Source organism: Bipolaris victoriae, assembly GCF_000527765.1.
Source record: "Bipolaris victoriae FI3 unplaced genomic scaffold scaffold_50, whole genome shotgun sequence".
Lineage (NCBI taxonomy): Eukaryota > Fungi > Ascomycota > Dothideomycetes > Pleosporales > Pleosporaceae > Bipolaris > Bipolaris victoriae.
The window spans coordinates 128,351-148,279 of record NW_014575342.1 but is presented as its reverse complement, the minus strand read 5'-3'; the positions used below and the strand labels follow the sequence as shown (position 1 = coordinate 148,279).

Here is a 19,929-nt window from a genome sequence, read left to right as displayed (position 1 = left end):
CCCGCCTTACAGAGGCCTTGTCCCCGCTCCGCCATCGTATTGAGAGTTGCATATCCGATGGGGATAGATGTACCGAGGATAGAAATCCCCATCTGCCTGCTAGCTCCCATGATTTCTTCCGCTCCACGAATCCTTGTTCCTCAATTCCACTCACTGCTTTGCACCATTCATTGTCCGCCTGCATCACTTCTACTTTGGCTTCATAGATATTGGTTTGACCAATATTTGTCTCCTTGGAATTTCAAGGCATTGAATAGATCAAGATGGTGATCTTCAAGTCAAAACAACCACCTATCGATCGTACGTTGTCCCCGGGTACGCATGTGTTTGAAAACTACGCATTTAGTAACAAATGTAGTGCCTACCGACTTGACGGACTGGGATTGGCTCTTTGATTCGCCTTACTCCCCAGTCAACAATTATCCGTCAAGCGAGCTTGCAGGCTTCCAAAACGCCATCACGAAAGAACGTGTGAACTGGGCTGATGTAAAGAAGTACTCTACATACATTTCTACAGCTTTAGTCAAGGAGTACAATCTCAAAGAAGGCGATACGGTGGCTCTTTTTGGCCAGAATACAGTATGGTATCCAGTAGCAATGTTTGCTGGGCTCCGTGTGGGTGCGAAGATCAGCGGCGCAAGCCCGGCCTACAACGTTGAGGAGATGACGTTTGCACTCAAGACGGCGGATGCAAAATTCTTGATGACTACACCAGGAAGTATGGAAATCGCAGCTGCGAGCGCAAAAGCTGCAGGAATACCTCAATCAAACATCTTCGTGCTCGAGGACGAGCTACCTGGTTACACTACGGTCCAAGATCTGATCCGCATGGGAAAATCACATGGCGAGTCTGGACAGACAGCTGCTTTTAAAATCCCTCCTGGAAAGAAAAATAAGGATGTTTGTGGCTTTCTTTCCTTCTCATCTGGAACAACTGGATTGCCGAAAGCCGTCATGATCAGTCACCAAAACGTTATAGCACAGTGTCTGCAAGTGCAGCAGTTGACACCGGAAACGCAGAAGAAGGTCATGGCTGTACTTCCGCTCTTCCACATTACAGGCTTGGTTCACCAGATGCACTTACCAATTCTCATCAACGCGGAAGTTGTCATGCTTCCGCAGTTTTCAATGGAGAAGATGCTAGACGTCATCGTCGAATACCAGTTGAAGGAGCTTCTACTGGTACCTCCAATCATCATCCGGCTAGTCCGCGACCCAATAGTAGACAAGTACGATCTCAGCCACGTTGTTCGCTTTTCTTCCGGCGCCGCTCCACTTTCTGAAGAAATCATCCACCAGCTGCAGAGGAAATTCCCGCATACGGGCTTTAAGCAAGGCTATGGAATGACTGAATCTTGCTCTTGCATTACTGCTCATCCGCCTGATAAGTACGATTACAAGTACGCCCACTCTGGTGGCGCGATAGTTGCTTCTACCGAGGTCAAAATCATCAAGGACGATGGTACGGAGGGAGATGTTGGCGAGGATGGTGAAGTGCTTGCTCGCGGACCCCAGGTAGTAATGGGATACCTCAACAACGAAAAAGCTACCCGGGAAACATTCGACGCAGACGGCTTTTTACACACGGGCGACCGTGGATCTATCAGTGAGGAAGGCATGATTTACATCTCCGACCGCATCAAAGAACTCATCAAAGTCAAGGGTATCGGCGTTGCTCCAGCTGAACTTGAAGACTTGCTTCTTGGCCACCCTAAAGTCGAGGATGTTGCTGTAATGAGCATAAAGGACGACTACTCTGGAGAGCTGCCAAAAGCATATGTGGTACTCAAGCCCAGTGTACAAGAGAGTACGGCAGTAGGTAAAGAAATCATCGCTTTCGTCAAGGAGAAGAAGGTCAAATACAAGTGGGTTAAGGAGGTTGAGTTTATTAGTGAGATACCGAAGAGTCCTTCAGGCAAGATCTTGAGAAGAGTGTTGCGCGACAAGGAAAAGGATGGCAAGTTTGGTCTTGTTGTTAGAGACGAGGTCAAAGCTAGGTTGTAAACTAGAAAATCAGACACATGTATGGGATAATCTGATTGATCAGATCAATCGCTTTATAGGAAGGTTCGTACTGTGTACTTGCTCGATCGTTTGGTCCGTCCGCGGGCCGGTGCCTGGCTTCATCGAGGGACGGCACGGGTCATAGGCACACTGCTTGTTGTATGTGGCGTTTGGTTATTATATACTTCGTACGCGCCGCCGCCTTTCGATTGGGAATTCTGGTGGAAAGTATCGAAAGCCTCCGCGTCAGCAAATGCATGGTGGCAGGAGAAATCCTGGGTAGTGGCAAAGGCACTACCGCAATGCAGAAAAGGCTCCGGGCATCAATCGGAGAGGCGCAAGAGAAAGACCGATTCACGGAACGCTAATCAACGCGCTTGTCACCTATCAGGAAGGAGAATGTCTGGGTTTAAGCTTTTTTGGTCCTCGGCATCAAGGACTTGTCGAAAGCTTATCTCCTTCACCAATAATAGCTACATGTGCAGTCTGATGCTGTCCCTCCATTCCGCACGGAACACGGCGCGCCACTGGCTCAGTGTGCATACGCTTCCATCCCCTCCCGGAACGTATGTATAATAGGCCGTCCTTGCTACCTAACATGCGATACTGGTATCCTAAGTGCCTCTGAAGATGCGATACCTTACATATAGTGCAATTGTAGCACTCATCGCCTCAGCTTCGGCTTGTGAGGGTGACCACAGTTGCTACGGGGCGCTAAAAGATGATGTTGTTCTGACCAGGAATGTCCGCCGAATGCAACCCGACGCACAAAACGCGACTACAACTCCAAAAGGCCCTCTAGAATGGGGTCAGATCAACTTTCTACATACCACCGACACCCATGGCTGGCTTGAGGGGCATATCAAGGAGCAAAACTACGGCGCCGACTGGGGCGACTATGTCAGCTTCACAAAACACATGAGGCAGAAAGCTCGCAAACTTGGCGTTGATCTGCTTCTAGTTGACACAGGGGTTAGTATCTACCATTAGAGCCTTGGGGACGAGTAGGGCTGCACGTATGTGGAGAAAATGTGACCTTGCTAACGTTGTAGTAGGACTTACACGACGGTGCTGGGCTTAGCGATGCGACGACGCCCAACGGCAGGGTCTCGAATGTGATCTTTGAAAATGTCGACTATGATATATTGACTATCGGCAATCATGAGCTATATGTCACCGAGATTGCCTATGAGACTTTTAGCGGCTTTGCCAAAGCATATGGTGACAGGTATATTACTAGCAATGTTCAAATCATCAACCCAGCCACCAGTCAGTTTGAGTACATCGGGGCTCAATATCGTTATTTCACTACTGAGCAGGGTATGTCAAAAAGGACGACTTCGAGGAATACACTGACTGTTTGCAGGTCTTCGAATCATGGCTTTTGGTGTACTGTTTGACTTTACTGGTCACAGCAACGTTTCCAAGGTCATTAAAGCTGCGGATATGGTCAAAGAGAAATGGTTTCAGCAAGCTGTTAACTTCAGCAAGCCAATTGACTTGTTTGTGGTTGCTGGCCACAACCCTGTGCGGACGAATGTCTCCAGTAGCACAATGGGAACTGTGTTCAAGGCCATTCGAAGTATCAAGAAGGATGTCCCAATTCAGTTTTTCGGAGGCCATACGCACATTCGAGACTTCGTAGTTTATGATGCAAAGGCTACTGGTCTTGAGTCTGGTAATTTGCACCTGTATTTATTGGTTAAATTTTGCCTAACAATATTTCTAGGTCGTTACTGCGAGACTCTCGGGTGGCTGGCAATGTCTGGTATCAAGTGTTCCAGTTGCAAAGCACCGAACAACCCCAAAGGTGTACCAAACCCATCCCGTGTTGCATCATCACAGGTCACCATTGACAAGTCTACTTTCAACACCCCAGTTCGCTATGCACGGAGGTACCTTGATTGGAATCGCAACACTTTTGCATACCATGCCGAGGGAAGCCAGCCGTACACATCCTTCAGCACCCCTAAAGGCCTAAAAGTCTCATCAGAAATTACTTCCGCTCGGACTAAGCTCAACTTGACGAATCTTTACGGTTGTGCACCAGAAACATACTGCCAGTACTGTAAACCATTTTTGGCTGAAGGCAACATCTTCAAGCTTCTCCAAACGGCGCTAGCTACGGCTGTCGTGAACGAGACGCGAAAAGATATCCCTCGACTTATCATAATCAATACCGGTAGCGTCCGCTTCGATCTCGCCCAAGGCCCTTTCACGTACGACGACTCCTTTATTGTTTCCCCATTCAAAGATGCTTTCCAATACATTCCGAATGTGCCCTACAAACAGGCATCGCAGGTCATCGACATCCTCAACGCAGGTCCCTTTCAGAAGAAGAAGCGAAACCTTGAGACATCCGATTTCGCTTTCAGTCCCGTCCTTGCAGACCGCGATACATGCATCGACCCGCCCCTCACCCACAACTATGAGGGACGAACCCGCCGCTCCAAGCAAGGCGGTCGGCTAATCCGCCGCCAATCCACTTCTCCCACGCCCGGATACACCACCAACGACGATTTCGGCACCGACGGAGACGACACCATGCACTCGCCCATCCCCAACTACACTCAGCCCAACGATCTCCAAGCCAACGCCTCGTTCCCGCTCGACGGCTCCATGCCAAACAGCGTCGATCTCATCTTCCTGGATTTCATCGCTGATTACATTGTTAATGCTCTCAATGAGCCGCAAGTCGGTGGCAACTTCTCGTTGGATCAAGTCGAGTATTATATCGATGAGACTTTCACGACGAATAGCTATCTGCCTGTGTACGCGAAGATTGCGTGGCAGAAGGATGTGCCTAATTGTCCTGTAGGCAAAGGAATCGGGGCCTCGTAAGTAAGGAGGAGTGCTGTGGGTTAGGCAGTGGATGGGGGTACATATAGGGGTGTCTTCATGTTATCTGCAATGTAGAAAATGTATTGACGGAAGTGAAGAGGTTGGGGTAAGGTGTATATACTGAGCTAAGACGTAAATCGAAACCCTTTGCTACAAGTTGCAATCAGATATAGTACCGTTTTCTTTTTCTTTTGCAGGGAGAATATAAATATTATCAACTTTCCCAAAAAAAAAGACCTCCCCTACACTTTGTGATCCCCAGTTATTTTATGAATATCAGGAATCTCCTTTTTTTTCCTTGACTAGCCGCGGGGTCACGTTAGTAGTGTTGCAAAGATACAAAGGCTAACAAGCTGTGTCATAGGAGGAACCAGGTTCTAAGGTTGTATCAATACCTGTTTCAAGAATGTTTGGAAATTAAGGTGCTGCATAAGGGTATCTAGGTAGGAGTTCCTCTCGTAGAAAAGAGGTTAAGCTTGGCTGGGGCTAGAATGGATGGTTGTATTGGAGTGATGGTTGGGTTACGGTCATGCTCAGTCTAGTCTCTTTTAAGTGATGCGTCTTGTCTAGCATTTGAGTACTCAACCTAGTGAGCTTACTATGTGTGGCTTTGGCATGCCGTTACCACAGAATGTATAAACTAGGGCAGTATGGAGAAGTACTCTACGTTTATCTTAGGGTGTTTCTACGAAGCCAGATCCGTGCTTCTAATGCTCAGGCTGAAGACCAGTGTATGTCTTTTTTTACATATGACCTTTTGTTGCTTTGCGTATTGCGCCTAGGTGATGGCTTCGTGTCTTATACTAGTAGCTCTCGGTCCCTATCGCACGTTCAACTTACTCAATTTTTTTATTTTAGTTTGATCCATGTGTTTACTGTCCTTTCATCTACACTACGTATGAAGCGATGTACTCCACGGTCGGCAAAAGTCCCAGTGCAGCCGGCCTGCGCCTTCTACTTACGTGCGTACGCATCCCAAAAAACGCACAGACCATCCAAGGCAGACATTCGGCCTCAGCCTCAGCCTTCCTTGAATTTAGCCATCAAGTAGTTTTTCTGATTGCCTCTCTCTCGATGATATCTCCAATGAAGTAAACCATCCTTGTCTTAAAAGAGTCTGCTGCTTTGTTTCCGACAACATGGAGAAAGCAGCACTTGTCGTTGGTGTTGGTCCAGGAGCTGTAATCTTCCTTTCGGCAGCACGACAATGGCTTCGGTACTTGTCGAGTATCGTTTTCTTCACAAAATACTATGGACTTAGTGGATTAGGTTATGCTTCTTCGGAAACCGCGACATTTGGCGCATTCAAGTACAGGTGTTACGAAGTACGAGCGACATAGACGCCATGAACTTCCGAAAGTCAGCGCAGAAGGAATGCAGCATAATAGCTGTGGCTGTGCGTACATGTGTCTAGTCTCGGGTAGCTAGACATCAGGAACTGACTGCTAGACTTTTAGAGCACTATTCTAGCACAAATTGCTATCACAGCACTCTCTTTGGAAAACCTTGACCGAACACCCTGGGTTGCCCGAGGGTTATTTGTTTTCAGCCTCGTCTCGTCAATTATCGCTGTTTACTACGCCACAAGACAGTACTGTCATCTGGGCAGATTCCTCTATGCCAAGGATGTACGGGCATGGATTCGTGGGCACAGTATTTTGAATGAGGATCTGTACCCACGCATGGCAATGGCAGTTGCTCATCTTAACAGCGACTCAGCTTTTCGAGTAGTGGGAGCAGATCTGCCTTCGGTTGCCTCAGTTTTGACCATTGCAGCCCCCACTATGCTTCTCAACAGTTCTCTTAACGCTTTCCTGGTGGGACTCGGCATCTACCTTGGCTTCGTTTGGACATGGGATCTGAACAAGATTGCAGGGGCATCAAGTAGTCGAGCAGTATTTATTACGTTCATGGTTAGCTTGGTGGTATGCTACTGGATCTACGCAATATCTAACGTGATTGTAGCTGACCAGAGCTACGTCAGCGAAGCGGAGTTGCTAGGAGAGAAAGATCCTCTTCGATCTTTCTTTGGGATACGCGAGAAAGACGAGGAAAGTGCAAGGGGTGGCGGGAAGCCTTCTATCGCTCAGCATATTTCTTCCCAAGAAGTACCATCGGATAATACTGGAAGGGCAAGCACATCAGCAGCACCACTTGGAGAATCATCTCAAGAACAAACAGATGCAAGCAATGGCACTGAGGGTGTGTCTGTTCAAAGAGAGCTTGCGCGAGTCCTCCAAGAAGCAGCTAGACTCCGCAAAGAGTCTGCTAAAGTTGATGAACGTGTGGTTCAAATTCTGGAGAAACTTGCAAAAGGTAGTAAAGAGTAACTTTGGTACAATCTGGAGAGAAGGTCCGTTTTCATCCTCATGTGGTGTCGAATAGACTTGGTAGTTGATGAGAATGTTTCAAGTCTATGGCTTTGTCTGTACCCGTATGTCGTTGATTCGTATAAGAAAGTGTGGATTTATAATGATGTGATGGTAGTGTTATACGCGGTATTAAAACAGTAATGGTTTCAATGTCCGGCTCAGCCTCAGTGTGGATTACAAATGACGTGTGTGGGGTCGGCGTTGTGCCCCTCCGACAGGGTCCCCGACAAAAAAGTTCGCCGCCAAAGGCGCAATTTTGACATTTCTAAGCAGCGCAAGACGAAGACTCATATATAATCTTCTTGGGTACAGAGAGACGCCAACAAGATATACTCCACACCCCACCGAGTGGAAGCAAAAAAAAGTCTACGCAATGGCTGTCCCCAACCCCACTTCAAATCAGCCCCAGCACGACGAGGAGGATATCGACGTACATGGTGTGGACAATACGATAGACGCCGATGAGGCAGAAGAGATTCTGGAAGATGATGGCGATGTACCCATGGACTCGGACGACGATGACGAGGGAGGACGCCAGGAGGCCGAGATGGAAATCAATCTACAGAACGACTCGATTGCGCATTTTGATCAGCACAAGGACAGCATCTTCTGCATAGCGCAGCACCCCGTAAACCGCGATATCATCGCCACAGGAGGCGGCGACGATGTAGGCTACATCATTGATGTGTCGGCAGCAGCGGCAGCGCAACCGAGCAGCGACGGCCAACCCACCGAGCGCGAAGGACTAAAGAGCATATTCACACTAGACGGACACACAGACTCAGTCAATGCTATCGCCTTTACTGCGCCCAAAGGCCAGTTTGTGGCTACTGCAGGTCTAGATGGCAAGCTGCGCGCGTGGCAGGGAGTGCCTGACGGCAAGAAATGGAAGTTCCTGGCCGAAGCACAAGAGGTGGAGGAAATCAACTGGCTCGTCTCAAACCCTTCGCCCGACCACCCCAACGTGGTCGCGCTTGGAGCCAACGATGGTTCAGTGTGGGTGTACCAGATCAGCACAGACAAGGGCAACGAGCTACAGGTCCTGCAAGCGTATTACCTTCACACCGAGTCGTGCACAGCCGGTGCATGGTCGCCTGATGGCTCATTTCTTGCGACCATCTCTGAAGACTCGAGTCTATATGTGTGGGACGTGTTTGGCGATGCAGCGTCACAAGGTCTGACTGCGACAACCGACTCGCAAGCCGTTGTCGGTCTCACAGGCAACGACGAGCGCTTCCGCGTCGAGGGCGGTCTCTACTCTGTTGGCATCGCGCCCTCAGGTGCATTCGTAGCTGTTGGTGGTCCTGAAGGTCAGATTCGCATCGTTGGTCTGCCCCGTCTTTCTCTCGCTGGAGCGGCACAAGCATCAACATCATCTGGTGGAGGAGGCGCAAAGAACAAAGCTGGAGGTGGCAAGCAAGCCGGGGCCAAAGGAGGCGCATCATCAGCAGGTCAGGCTGGACAAATCCTGGCTAGTTTGCAGGCAGGAAGTGACAACGTTGAGTGTCTGAGCTTCTCTACGGCACCACTTACGCTCATGGCTGCCGGTAACGTGGACGGCTCCATTACTCTCTTTGATACCGCACATCGCTTTGCGGTTCGAAGGCGGATAGAAGATGCGCATGCAGACGAAGAGTCGCCGCAAGCCGTTGTCAAGCTGGAGTTTGTTGCAAAGGAAGGACCGGGAGGATGGTTGTTGACGAGCGCGGGATACGATGGTGTTTTGAGGCGCTGGGATACACGGGGTGGAACTGCCGCGGCTGGCAAGGGTCTGGTGGGCGAATGGAGGGGACACAGGGGTGGAGGTGAGGGGGGTGGTATAATGGCTTTTGTTCAAGGAGACGGCGAGGCGGTTGTCACAGCTGGTGATGACCATGTCGCACTCGTCTTCAAGACGCCTCTTTCTGGATGAACGGGACCTTTTTTTTGGGCGTCTTCTACAAGAAACATTGAGATGAACAAAACTTTGAATTGTACAGTATGAAAGATGAAAGATGGGTTGTTGTTGGGCTGTGTTGCCTCATACCAAGCACGCACCCCACCCCTCGTTGGTGAGCAAAGACACGATGTCGATGAGTGAAGGCCATCAGCCAGTTGTTTTGTCGCAGCACCGGTTAAAATCCCCACCATCATCAACACCTTTTGCCCAAACTTGCTCGATTGGGATGCATCTCGGTGCCATGTTAGTGGTTGGGGCCCATGGCTGCCATCGGACCGCGCTCCCCAGCTTTCTCATTGGGCCTATGTCACCACACGTGGCTGAAGAGATCCGATAGATGTCGGAGATCAATTATTTTTACTTTTTTTGCCCATGTTATCCGCTACTTACACGGGGAGTTTCAGAACTTCCCGGTGGTGTTACTCGATGCTCCGACAAATGCCTTTCGGGAGGGAAGGGGAGGGGGGAACCGAGGTCAGTTCTGTTAGAATGCACTCAAACACGACGAGACGAATTACTTGAATGGGGGTGCTTGCAGCCAGGCTGCCTCAACGCATCATGGCCCGTTGTGACAGGCATGGAGATCGGGATGTGAGGGAATCGCGATATGAGGCGTTCCTTCGCATGCATATCTCTTTCTCGCTTTGTCTCTTTTGAGGCGTCGAAGGAAGCACCCCCCTCCCGACTATTACTGCTTCTTTACAAGTTACGCCCGGTATATGTCTATTTTCTCTTCGCAGCAAACGCCACAGCGGTCATTTTGCGATCAGCGGGTACCGTACCCCCCGTATCGTTATCTCCCGCATACGCCTACACCTGGGGGCTGTCAGAAAGTCGATATGATCGCCACTCTCTCTCTCATTCTGGCAAGATTGATGCTATTGGATACGGCACAAGTAGCCGAAGGCTGTTTCCCAAGTCGTGGTAGCATAACCAACCCCCCCGCTCTCTGTGCCCCCTTGTTTCCGCGGCCCCTCCTTCCTCCCTCCCTCCCTTCCCTTTCCTTGTTGCGAACATGGCAGAGCCGTTGCAGCCACCGGTACCAAACGGGCCCTAATGTACTTAGACCTACCTCCAACGCCAGAGTCTGTGGCACCCGTTGCGGGTCGCTCTTTCCTTTTCCTCGAGGCTTGCTACTTGTCGCCTCAGAGTCTGGCCAGACTGACGTCATATCGGCTGATGGCCCACACTTGACTTACCTAACGTCAACCCATCCATCTCCTTTCTCCTTCCTCTCTTGCAGCTTGAACCTTTGCTGCTTACATAACATGCAGCTTCCCCACTTATTCCCTTTTGGCTTCGCGAGTGATCCTCAGGGTCTTCGCAGCTGTGTGTGTGTATGTACGTGGCACCTTGCTCTCCCGCCCAACCACTACTACTCCAGGCGTGCAGCCGGATTCCTCCCCGGTTGGAGCAAGAGAAAGAGACGGTCCGAGAGGTTACACCAGTGACATGGTGGGCGTATAAGCAAAGGCGGTTCACTCGGTATCAGATTCGGACATGGAGGTTCTGGTTGGACAGCAAGGGATAGTGGGGGAATTGGAATTGGCCGTTATGCAAGTGAGGGAATGCCCATGATGCAGCTTTTGGACAAACGTCGTTGGCTCTTAGGCGATGTTCTCCGCAGCCTATCACGCGTCGCCCGTTTACTTGGATTTGCCGGCTCCGACGTTCTTTTTTCCCTTTCCTGTTCTTGCTCCCGCGGCCTTGCGGTCTTCTGTTTCGTGGTCCAGAACCAGACGTTGGGTCCCGCTACTCTGTTACGCACGCGCTTGTGGTCCCAGATATGACAGGCATGGCTTGGCTAGCCATCTCCAAAAGTGGGCCTTTACAAGACTATCAGTTGGAGTAGATTGGGGTTCTTCCGTGGGCACTTCTGCACGGGAACGCTACGCCCGCTGTCTACCATGATACGTTGCAAAGTCCCTGGTCGCAACTCGGCACGCCCTACATGCTTTTGCGATTGCTCGAACAAGAACCATGGTACTTGCATACAGTACAGAACATGCCGTCAGTCACGCAAGGTGGGGAATGCGATTTGATACACACAGGTAGCAACACTAAGACGACTCAAGGGCTTTGACGTTGCACTTGCCGTGGCAGTCTCATGCACTCCCTCAGCTCACCCTTACGTATGTATGTACGTACTTTGGGGAACACACACCCCCCTCCTCACCTGCCAACGTAGCCTCTGTTCCTACACATTTGGTTGACGGGCAGGCGTGCCGAACTGGCCCATTACCCGCCATGGTAACAAAGCCACCGATCTCGTCCCTGAAGTACGTCATCTCTCATGCTCCACTTTCCCTTTTCCCTTGCAAAAGAATTACTCGCCTGAGGAATCTGTCCGAGTGGGTCATAATGAACACATCCGAGCAAGGGGGGTGTTCACAAGAGAGGAAGAAAGAAAGCAGTGTGTACCTTTTCAGTGGGACCCATGTCGGTTGATCGCCCTTGGCTGAGTAAAACCCGAATCCAACAAACAAAGAGATTCATCACACAGTTGAGTCCTTAGCCAGCGATTGGGAGAACATGCCGCGGCTATTAGCAGATTACCGACTATCGATTGACACGAGAGCTATCGATTGTGAGACGGGTGCGCATGTAATTAGTCCCCGTTTTGCGCAATGCCGTTGAGCATGTGGGTATCCACTTTGTCATGATGTATGAACGTGCAAGACGTGTAGAGTGTGAAGGTCAACGTGGTTAGCCATGTGTAAGCGTACAGTGTACGCGTATGTGTCGTTTGATCTTGAATTTTTTCGAAGAAAGAATGTGCAGGAACATACTGAACAAAATCTATAGTCAAAACCTAGAGAGAGAGAGAAAAAGAAAAGTATCGGGAAAAAAAGAAGGCTTCAATTCCACGATCAAACAATTGCCATTGAAGAACAAAGCGACGGTCAAAAAGTAACTACCGACTCCAACACACCAAAGTACACGTCTCACCGACTGCCTCATCGGGACTCTCCTGCATACGGTAGCCCTACTCTCCCCCCCGCAACTCGTCGAGGCAAAAATAAAGAACAAAAAATAAAGCATCCCCCAGTTTGTCATAATAAACCTATTTAGTCCAGCATGGGTCTTTTCTCATTGTTTGGCTACGTAATTCATATATAAAAGATAACCAAGAAGGTGGGGACTCCCCCCCTCTCTCTCTCTCACTGTTCTACGGACGAGTTCTCCGTTGACGAATGGAAAACACGCATTGTTGCGTCATCTTACCTTGCAAAAAAAAAAGCCCGAAAAAGGGTCGAACAAGGGGGGAGGGAGGGGGCGGCATGGTGGCAGGCAAACGGGAAAAAAATATGTGGGGACAACACGATGAAAAATTAAGGTTATTGCATGCACATGCACATGCTTGCAAGTTTGGTGGTGCTGCTGCTGTTGCTGTGCGACAAAGCGGGGACTAGGGGCTTAGCTGTTTGCTTTTGGCATTGACGCAAGTTGTGGGCATTGGGTACGGGTAAAGGGTCCATTTGGGACGGAAATTTCCGAGGAGCTCAGTTCTGTGGACAGTTCAGAGAGAAACGTCCATGTGAGTGTATGTATGTGTTTGTGTGTACATGTGCATGTAGCATATATGCCATTGTGACTATCTAAAGAAAAAGAGCAATGATCGCCATCAATAGCTCTTTTTGATTTGGTTATATGTATGTATGCTAATCATACAGTCCGACATGCATTAGTCAAACGCCTTTTCGCAGTTCATCAGTCATCGGTAGTGGTGGTAGTGCTGCCGCCGGAGTCTCCAACCGTGGCCCATCATGCGGGCATATGTAGAAGGGATTAACAAAGTCAAGAAAATAATACAGCTTTTTTTCATTGCTCAAAAGCACGGCAAAAACCCAGGGTATCGTAAGAATTGTGGAAAGAGAAGTAGAAGTGGCGACAATCGCTGACGTGCTCGCGTACCAGAAAGCGAGTCCAAAGCGGACGCAACGGTATGCGCCAGATGTAGAAGGGTCTTGATAGCAAGGGCAACTGGGCCGACTTTCTACATTCCTATATCATCCATGTCCTCGTCGGTAAAGTCCTTGAGGAGCTCGAGTCCACCGAGATCGTCGGTATCTGCTGAAGTCATCGAGACCATACTGTGCTCGCGGGCATGTTGGCCGGTGAGGTGTGAGACGGGTATAGCGGGGCTTTGGTGGGGGCTCTTGCGACGTGATATTGAGTGGCGCATCTCTGACGCAGGAACTTCCATACCAAGAAGGCCACCAGCACATCGTGCGAGATATTCGTCAACGGCCCAGAAGCCACAGCCAGCGTGACGTAAGACTTCGTTCTTGAGGCTGAGGACTTCTTCGCGGAGCAAGGCAACGTTTTCCTTGAGCATCTTGTTCTTTGCGGAGAATTCTCGGGCTCGGCCTTCGAGGCTGTTGATGTACTCCTTTTTGCGCTGCCTGCACTTGTGTGCGGCGACGCGGTTCTTTTCGAGATGGTTCTGGCGGGCCGATGAGACTTGAAAGGGATAGCCGTCGGCGGTGTAGGCCTCGACCATCTGGGGCTGAGATTTGGGCCTACCCCGCTTGCGCTTGGGTGGCTGCGGGTTGGCTTCAACGGTTTCTTGCTGAGGTGGTACAGGTGCACTTGGCAGCATTGCAGCATCCTGATTGGTAAGCGTCTGCCTGCTAGTGCGGCGTCGCTTTGGCAAAGGCTCTTCGGGCGGGGTCATTTGCAGTGAGGTGTGTTCCTTTTTGGGCCAAGGTGTCGTCTCATTGCGAAGCTGCTCGACAGGGATGGAACTTTCGCGGTCATTGCGAAGAGGGTGAGTGGGAGAGAATTTCTCGGGTGGAGTGACTTGGCCGTATCGCTCCAGGGCAGCGTGAGTGAGGAGGGAAGGAGGAATGGAGAAGGCTTGTGAAGACATTGTGGCAGTGTTGCTGAAGGCCGTGGACCACTTGTCGTGGTGTTGATTGCTCATGCCTGGTGGATGAAGGGCAGTGAAGGCATCACCAGCCCAGTCAAGATGGGGCTGCTGCTGAATCTCCGTCATGGCGAAGGGCAATTGCCGTTGTGTAGAGTGTATGTGTTTGTGTGTGAAGGGCAGCAGTATTGTGGAGTAGAGGGCTGTGGGTGGGGCAGGTTGAGTTGAGTTGAGTTGAGTTGTTTGGAAGGGTAGGCTGATGGGAAGACAGGTAGTTATACGTGCTGATTATGGAAGGAGCAGGCAACGGTGGGTTCGGAAGGAAAGGCCGTGGCGATGATGTCGGCAGGGTAGGCCGTGGGGGAGTCGGAGGGGCAAGCCGATGTCGAGAAGCGAAGCAGGGAGTAGACAAAGGGTACAGCCAGAAGGCAACGGAGCCGGGGAGACGGACTGATATGGGAATTGGACAATTGGGGGGTTTGGCAACATGCGGAACTTGCGAAAGCGATAGCAGGGGAATTTGGTGCTGTTTGCACGGGGCCAGGGCATGATTGGGTGTCTGTGCGGCGGATGACGTAGCGGGAGAGCACGATCGACGATGCTGAGGGCAATCGCGATTGCCTGTCGCCACGCCCTGTTTCGACATGTGCGACTGCCCTGCCACCTGCGACTTGCGCCTGCCCCCGGAACCCCTTCCTCTCAGCGCCGCGCGCCTCTGTATTATGTAAGGATGTGGTGACAAGCCACAGGACATTCACTGAACCAGAGTGCCATTAACGTCTGCCCGTGTACGTGTGTGTACACGGCATATGTACACACCCACACTCACTCACTCACCCACATCCATGCAGTAGACAGCTATTTACTCTACAACAATGCACCCCCCCCTTTTTCATCACCACACACGGTGGCCCCCTTCTCCCCTCCCCCAGGTTCCGCGGAGTTACCGCACGCACACACCTGCCTTGCTCAGTGCGGTCGAGGCCAGAGCAGCGCACCCTCTGCCCTGCACAATGGGCCAATGCTGCCCGGCTATGCTGCCATCGCTCTGGGCCTATCAATTCCTCACCACTACTGCCCGTGTCCGCGTCCTGCTCACCACGCGTCTCTGCCCAAGATTTGGCGCCATCAATCTCACTTGTCCTCGCGGCAGGCCAACTAGAGTACAACGGGTGAAGACACGGCACGCACATGGTCCATTAGAGAGAGGGGGGCTCCACGCTACCTCTACTCCACACACACACCCCCTCATCCTCACCCATGCCTACTGTAACACCAAGTGCCTGCTACGCCTAACATGTCTGGTGCTCCCATTGCGCATGTGTTTAGCCCTTGAAATATACCACCCTGCTACGCCAATGCTCGACTTTCAACGCACTCGCCTACCCCTTCGCTTCGCATCATCAGTCTAGACAAACTGCGCGCCGCCGCCGGCACTGAAAAAAAAGCCATACTTTTGCTGCACGAGAAAAAGGCGCATGACGCCAACACCGACATTAAGCGGAATGCCGGTCGCAATCCGTGTCCTTGATAAGTGCATTCACACAATACTGCGCTTGCGAGCGACCGGCCACGCCCATGTGCTAGGGCTGTAGGCTGTGCCAATTGACAGCCGAGGTCGAAGTCCCATCGTCGGCCAGGTGGCGGGATCGGGAGGGGCTGATCGAAAAGTTGCGCCGCCAACATGGGAAAGTGGGCGAAATCCCATTTTGTGCTTGCAAATCCGATCGCTGCCCTCGCGTGCTTACCGCCTACTCCCTGTCCACGTTGCATCACCGCGCATTGCACGCGGGAAAGAAAAAACGGCAACCCCACTCACATCTGGGCATCCCAATGCTCCAGCCTACGAACTTTTCCCAAGTAAATTGGACAAAGGGTAGCACAAGGTCACATCTGCCTACATGTAAGCCGCGTTGCGGGCCTTTACCCGACCTGCACGTCCTCTGATATAGGCGTCATGTATCTACATACACGCATCCTTTGGGTGATTTCGATACTCCTACAATCAGGAACCACGAGACAGTCGCGCCACGCCGTAGCCAGCCAGATCAGATCCCATTGTGAAGCTATGCTAGGAAAAGAAAGTCCTAGGCCGTTGCTCCTTGCACCGAACCAGCATCCTCGAAATACCTCCGAGGTAGCTCCGTCACTCACACTTTCCCCACCGCCCTGATATTCTACTCCACTCTATTCTACTCCAAACATGCCTAAGCAGTGTATTACTCAGCTTGCCACAACTGCACTAACTCACTTTCTGTCTCTCTCCACTGTACGCTTGTTGAAGTTGTCCCAGCGTTTTTTATTTAACTCACATAGTACCCGCAACTACGTCTGCCTATGGTCCCCAATGGCGCTGCAGCACATCCTTGATCTCGGAAGCGGAACATTTCGATCAAGATAAATAAGCGTGGCCTTCCTTGAAGAGTGATCGTCAAAAGTCCACCACTGACAACAAGTGGCCACAATCATAATTGGACGCTCGACCAAGCCTGATCACTCCTATTTGAAGTGATGTGTGCGGGGTCAGGGTCGCTACAAGACGGGGGTAAGACAATCCTTGCATGGCATTTTGCTTGGATACAGGGCAGGCCATCTGATACCCACAGTGATACTACTCTGACATGTGTAAAAAATATATGGATGCAACGGTGCCAAGAAACCAGCTATTGTTAAAGAATGAAGAGGGTTTCTGCTTCTAGCTGCACTATCTTCTCTCTAAACTTGCATATCCATTGGATATCTGCCGTGTTGCTTGGTGTTTCGACTACTAGGCTGCGGCTCGTAATCACCTCTTCAGATACGACCTTGTTAGGAGGTAATTAGTAGCGGAAAGCCATCAACTAGTTGGTTGAGCGCCACAAACATAAAAACCTGACTGATTCTTGAACATCCAGTACCTAGCCAATACTTGTTAATCTCTTTCCTCAAATGCTACCAGATCACTGCAGTTACCGCACAAGCCTCAACACGCCCGGTTCAATCACTATCAACCTCATCGCTAGTGGTACAAGGCCCTGATTTTTTTTTCACTTCTCAATCAAGATGACTTGAATCTTTGCAGATGATGCGCAGCCCGAAGCAAATGTATAGTTTGCAACAAGGCCATTTCTTGTTGCCCTCGTCAACGTGTTGGAGCCCAAATCGCACTAGCGTGAGCGATCTTGTCTTGGCAAGAGAGCGCGACGCGCACCGCGTCGCCGGCGCAACATTGGTTAGACGATTCCCCATTCACACTTACCACCACCACCACAGCCCCACTATCACTATGTGCTGAAGAGTACCAGCGCGATCGCACTCACGAATACACGCGACCGCAACTCTCCCTCGCCTGCGCGCCGTAACCGTAACCAACCGCCGCCATGGGTTACATCAAACAAATCACCATCCAGGGCTTCAAGAGCTACAAGGAGCAGATGCAAATCGAGCCCTTCTCGCCCAACTGCAATGTCGTCGTCGGTCGCAATGGTTCCGGAAAGAGCAACTTCTTTGCCGCCGTCCGATTCGTTCTGGGTGATGACTACCACAATCTCGGTCGTGAAGAGCGTCAGGCATTGCTGCACGAGGGTTCTGGTTCAGCCGTCATGTCCGCGTACGTCGAAGTCTGCTTCGACAACACAGAAGATCGCTTCCAAACTGGCAAACCCGAATTCTACTTGCGCCGGACAATTGGCGCCAAAAAAGACGAATACTCGGTCAACCGCAAGAACGCCACCAAATCAGAGGTCATGCAGATTCTCGAATCTGCTGGTTTTTCGCGATCAAACCCTTACTACATCGTTCCCCAAGGCCGTGTAACAGCACTCACCAACATGAAGGACTCTGAGCGTCTCAAACTGCTCAAGGAAATCTCCGGATCTAACGTATACGAAGAGCGCCGTGCAAACAGTTTGAAGCTGCTCGCCGACACAGACAGCAAGTGCGCCAATATTGACGGAGTTGTGGCAACCATCAATGAGCGCTTGGATGAACTAGAGGGTGAAAAAGAAGAGCTTGAGGCTTGGAGTCGAAACGACAAGGAACGTCGCTCTTTGATGTATACGCTCAAGTCGCGCGAAGAAGCCGACCTCGAGGCCTTGATTGAGAACATTGACCATCTTGAAAACCAGGGCCGTGAGATGAAAGAGACCAACGAGGCAGCCTTTGTGCAGACCGAATCTGAAATCGCACAAATCGACATGGATATCAACAAGCGGAGAGGTGATCTAGACGTCTTGAGAGAAGACCGCGTGCAGTCTGAACAGGAGCGCAAATCAGCAACATTGGAAAAGGCCAAGATCGAGCTTGAACTCAAAGCGTTACAGGACAATCAGTCAGCCGCTCAACGAACGAAAAGGTCACGCGACACGCAAGTCAAGTCACTCCAGCAGCAGATCCGAGCACGCGAGGCTGAGCTCAAGCAACTTTTGCCTGAATACAACGCTAAAAAGGAAGAGGAGGAGGCTGTCAGGGCACAGTTATTGGAAGCTGAAGGTCAGCAGAAGCGACTAGAGGAGAAACAGGGCCGCACTGCTTTCTACACTACCAAAAAACAGCGAGACGAAGCTCTGCGTGCTCAAATAGAGCAGTCCAATGGCGATCTCAGCCGTCGCAAGGCTGTTCTTATGCAGACAAACGAAGAGATTGCCCAGCTTCAAAGCGACATTCAGCGCATCGAAAGTGAGATTGCCACTCTCAGGTCCACTATCGAGAGCGAAGGAGACGCCAGTGTTGATCTCGCGGCCAAGGTCGAGCAAGCCAAAGACGCCTACAAGGCCATCCACGACGAACAGACAAATCTCTACAGAGAGGAGAACAGAGTCAATACCCAACTCACAAACGCCCTGGGAGAGCTCCGGAAAGCAGAGAGCACCTTCTCCCGCCTGCTTGATCATGGCACAAGTCGCGGTCTGGAGTCACTCCGTCGATACCAGAAAGAAGGAGACCTCGAAGGTGTGCATGGAACTATTGCGGACCTGCTCGACGTCAGCAGTGACTACAGGGCCGTCACAGAAGCTGCAGCCGAGGGTGCTCTCTTCAATGTTGTCGTAGACAACGACGAAGTGTCTAGTAAACTCATCGACAGACTCATCAAGGACAAGGGCGGACGTATCACCTTCATTCCTCTTAACCGTATAAGGGCTCATGATATGAACCTTCCGGCAACTGGAGATATGCAACCACTGTTGCCAAAGCTGAAATATGACCAAAGATTTGACGAGGCATTCAAACATGTCTTTGGCAAGATCGTCGTCTGTCCCGACCTGACTGCCTGCAAGAAAAACGCAAAGCAGTACAATGTTCGCGCATACACTCTCGACGGAGACAATGCCTCACGCAAGGGCCAGTACCGTGGAGGTTACCATGATCCTACAAAATCCAAGATCCGTGCCTACCAAACGCTCGCTGAGATGCGCACGCAATATGATGAGCTGCAGCAGCGCAAACGTGACATCGCGGCCGAATTCGAGCAGAAGCGCCAGCAACTTACTGCAGCTTTGAGCGAGGTTCGCCGACGCGAACATGAGAAAGACAAGGGCGAGAACAGCTATGCGCCAATGAGGGAAGAACTGCGGACTAAGCAGCGGTCTCTGAGAGATATCCAGGACACTTTGGCTAGGAAGCAAATGACTGCCTCGACACTTCAATCCGCCATCAATCAACTGGGCGCCCAACAGAGTGACTGGGAAGCCGAAATTGCTTCCAAGTTTGAGAAAGCGTTGTCGAATGACGAGGAACAGATGCTGGCAACACTGCGAAGTACAGTACAAGATCTGAAACGGCAATTTGCTCGTGCCAAGCAAGAGCGGACTACCCTAGAGACCCGCAAGGTTGAGGCTGAGCTAGATCTGAACGAAAACCTGCAGCCAGAGCTCGACAACATTCAGGCACAACAAGGTGGTGCCGGTGGATCGACCAGCCAGTCT

General features: G+C 50.9%; 7 protein-coding genes across 7 annotated transcripts; 5 read left to right on the top strand and 2 right to left on the bottom strand.

The window, feature by feature from the left end:
• Positions 1-263: 263 nt before the first annotated feature.
• On the top strand, positions 264-2,004 carry COCVIDRAFT_101202 (hypothetical protein; the record flags this gene model as incomplete). Its single annotated transcript, XM_014700401.1, has 2 exons — positions 264-300; positions 359-2,004. 2 exons carry the CDS (start codon positions 264-266, stop codon positions 2,002-2,004), a joined length of 1,683 nt encoding a protein of 560 aa, XP_014555887.1.
• Positions 2,005-2,757: 753 nt separating this feature from the next.
• COCVIDRAFT_101292 (hypothetical protein) lies at positions 2,758-4,845 on the top strand (the record flags this gene model as incomplete). The annotated part of the gene is made up of 4 exons (XM_014700400.1): positions 2,758-2,976; positions 3,060-3,324; positions 3,371-3,682; positions 3,734-4,845. 4 exons carry the CDS (start codon positions 2,758-2,760, stop codon positions 4,843-4,845), a joined length of 1,908 nt encoding a protein of 635 aa, XP_014555886.1.
• A 1,139-nt stretch (positions 4,846-5,984) lies between these two features.
• COCVIDRAFT_16657 (hypothetical protein) lies at positions 5,985-7,175 on the top strand (the record flags this gene model as incomplete). The annotated part of the gene is made up of 3 exons (XM_014700355.1): positions 5,985-6,061; positions 6,115-6,241; positions 6,303-7,175. 3 exons carry the CDS (start codon positions 5,985-5,987, stop codon positions 7,173-7,175), a joined length of 1,077 nt encoding a protein of 358 aa, XP_014555841.1.
• A 415-nt stretch (positions 7,176-7,590) lies between these two features.
• Positions 7,591-9,129, top strand: COCVIDRAFT_16656 (hypothetical protein; the record flags this gene model as incomplete). The annotated part of the gene is made up of 1 exon (XM_014700354.1): positions 7,591-9,129. One exon carries the CDS (start codon positions 7,591-7,593, stop codon positions 9,127-9,129), a length of 1,539 nt encoding a protein of 512 aa, XP_014555840.1.
• A 2,178-nt stretch (positions 9,130-11,307) lies between these two features.
• On the top strand, positions 11,308-11,604 carry COCVIDRAFT_101286 (hypothetical protein; the record flags this gene model as incomplete). Its single annotated transcript, XM_014700399.1, has 1 exon — positions 11,308-11,604. A coding segment is annotated over one exon (297 nt), but the record flags the coding sequence as incomplete, so codon positions are not given.
• A 160-nt stretch (positions 11,605-11,764) lies between these two features.
• On the bottom strand, positions 11,765-11,929 carry COCVIDRAFT_101266 (hypothetical protein; the record flags this gene model as incomplete). Its single annotated transcript, XM_014700398.1, has 1 exon — positions 11,765-11,929. A coding segment is annotated over one exon (165 nt), but the record flags the coding sequence as incomplete, so codon positions are not given.
• Positions 11,930-13,153: 1,224 nt separating this feature from the next.
• Positions 13,154-14,155, bottom strand: COCVIDRAFT_101321 (hypothetical protein; the record flags this gene model as incomplete). The annotated part of the gene is made up of 1 exon (XM_014700397.1): positions 13,154-14,155. The coding sequence occupies one exon, from the start codon at positions 14,153-14,155 to the stop codon at positions 13,154-13,156; it is 1,002 nt and encodes a 333-aa protein (XP_014555883.1).
• Positions 14,156-19,929: the final 5,774 nt, after the last annotated feature.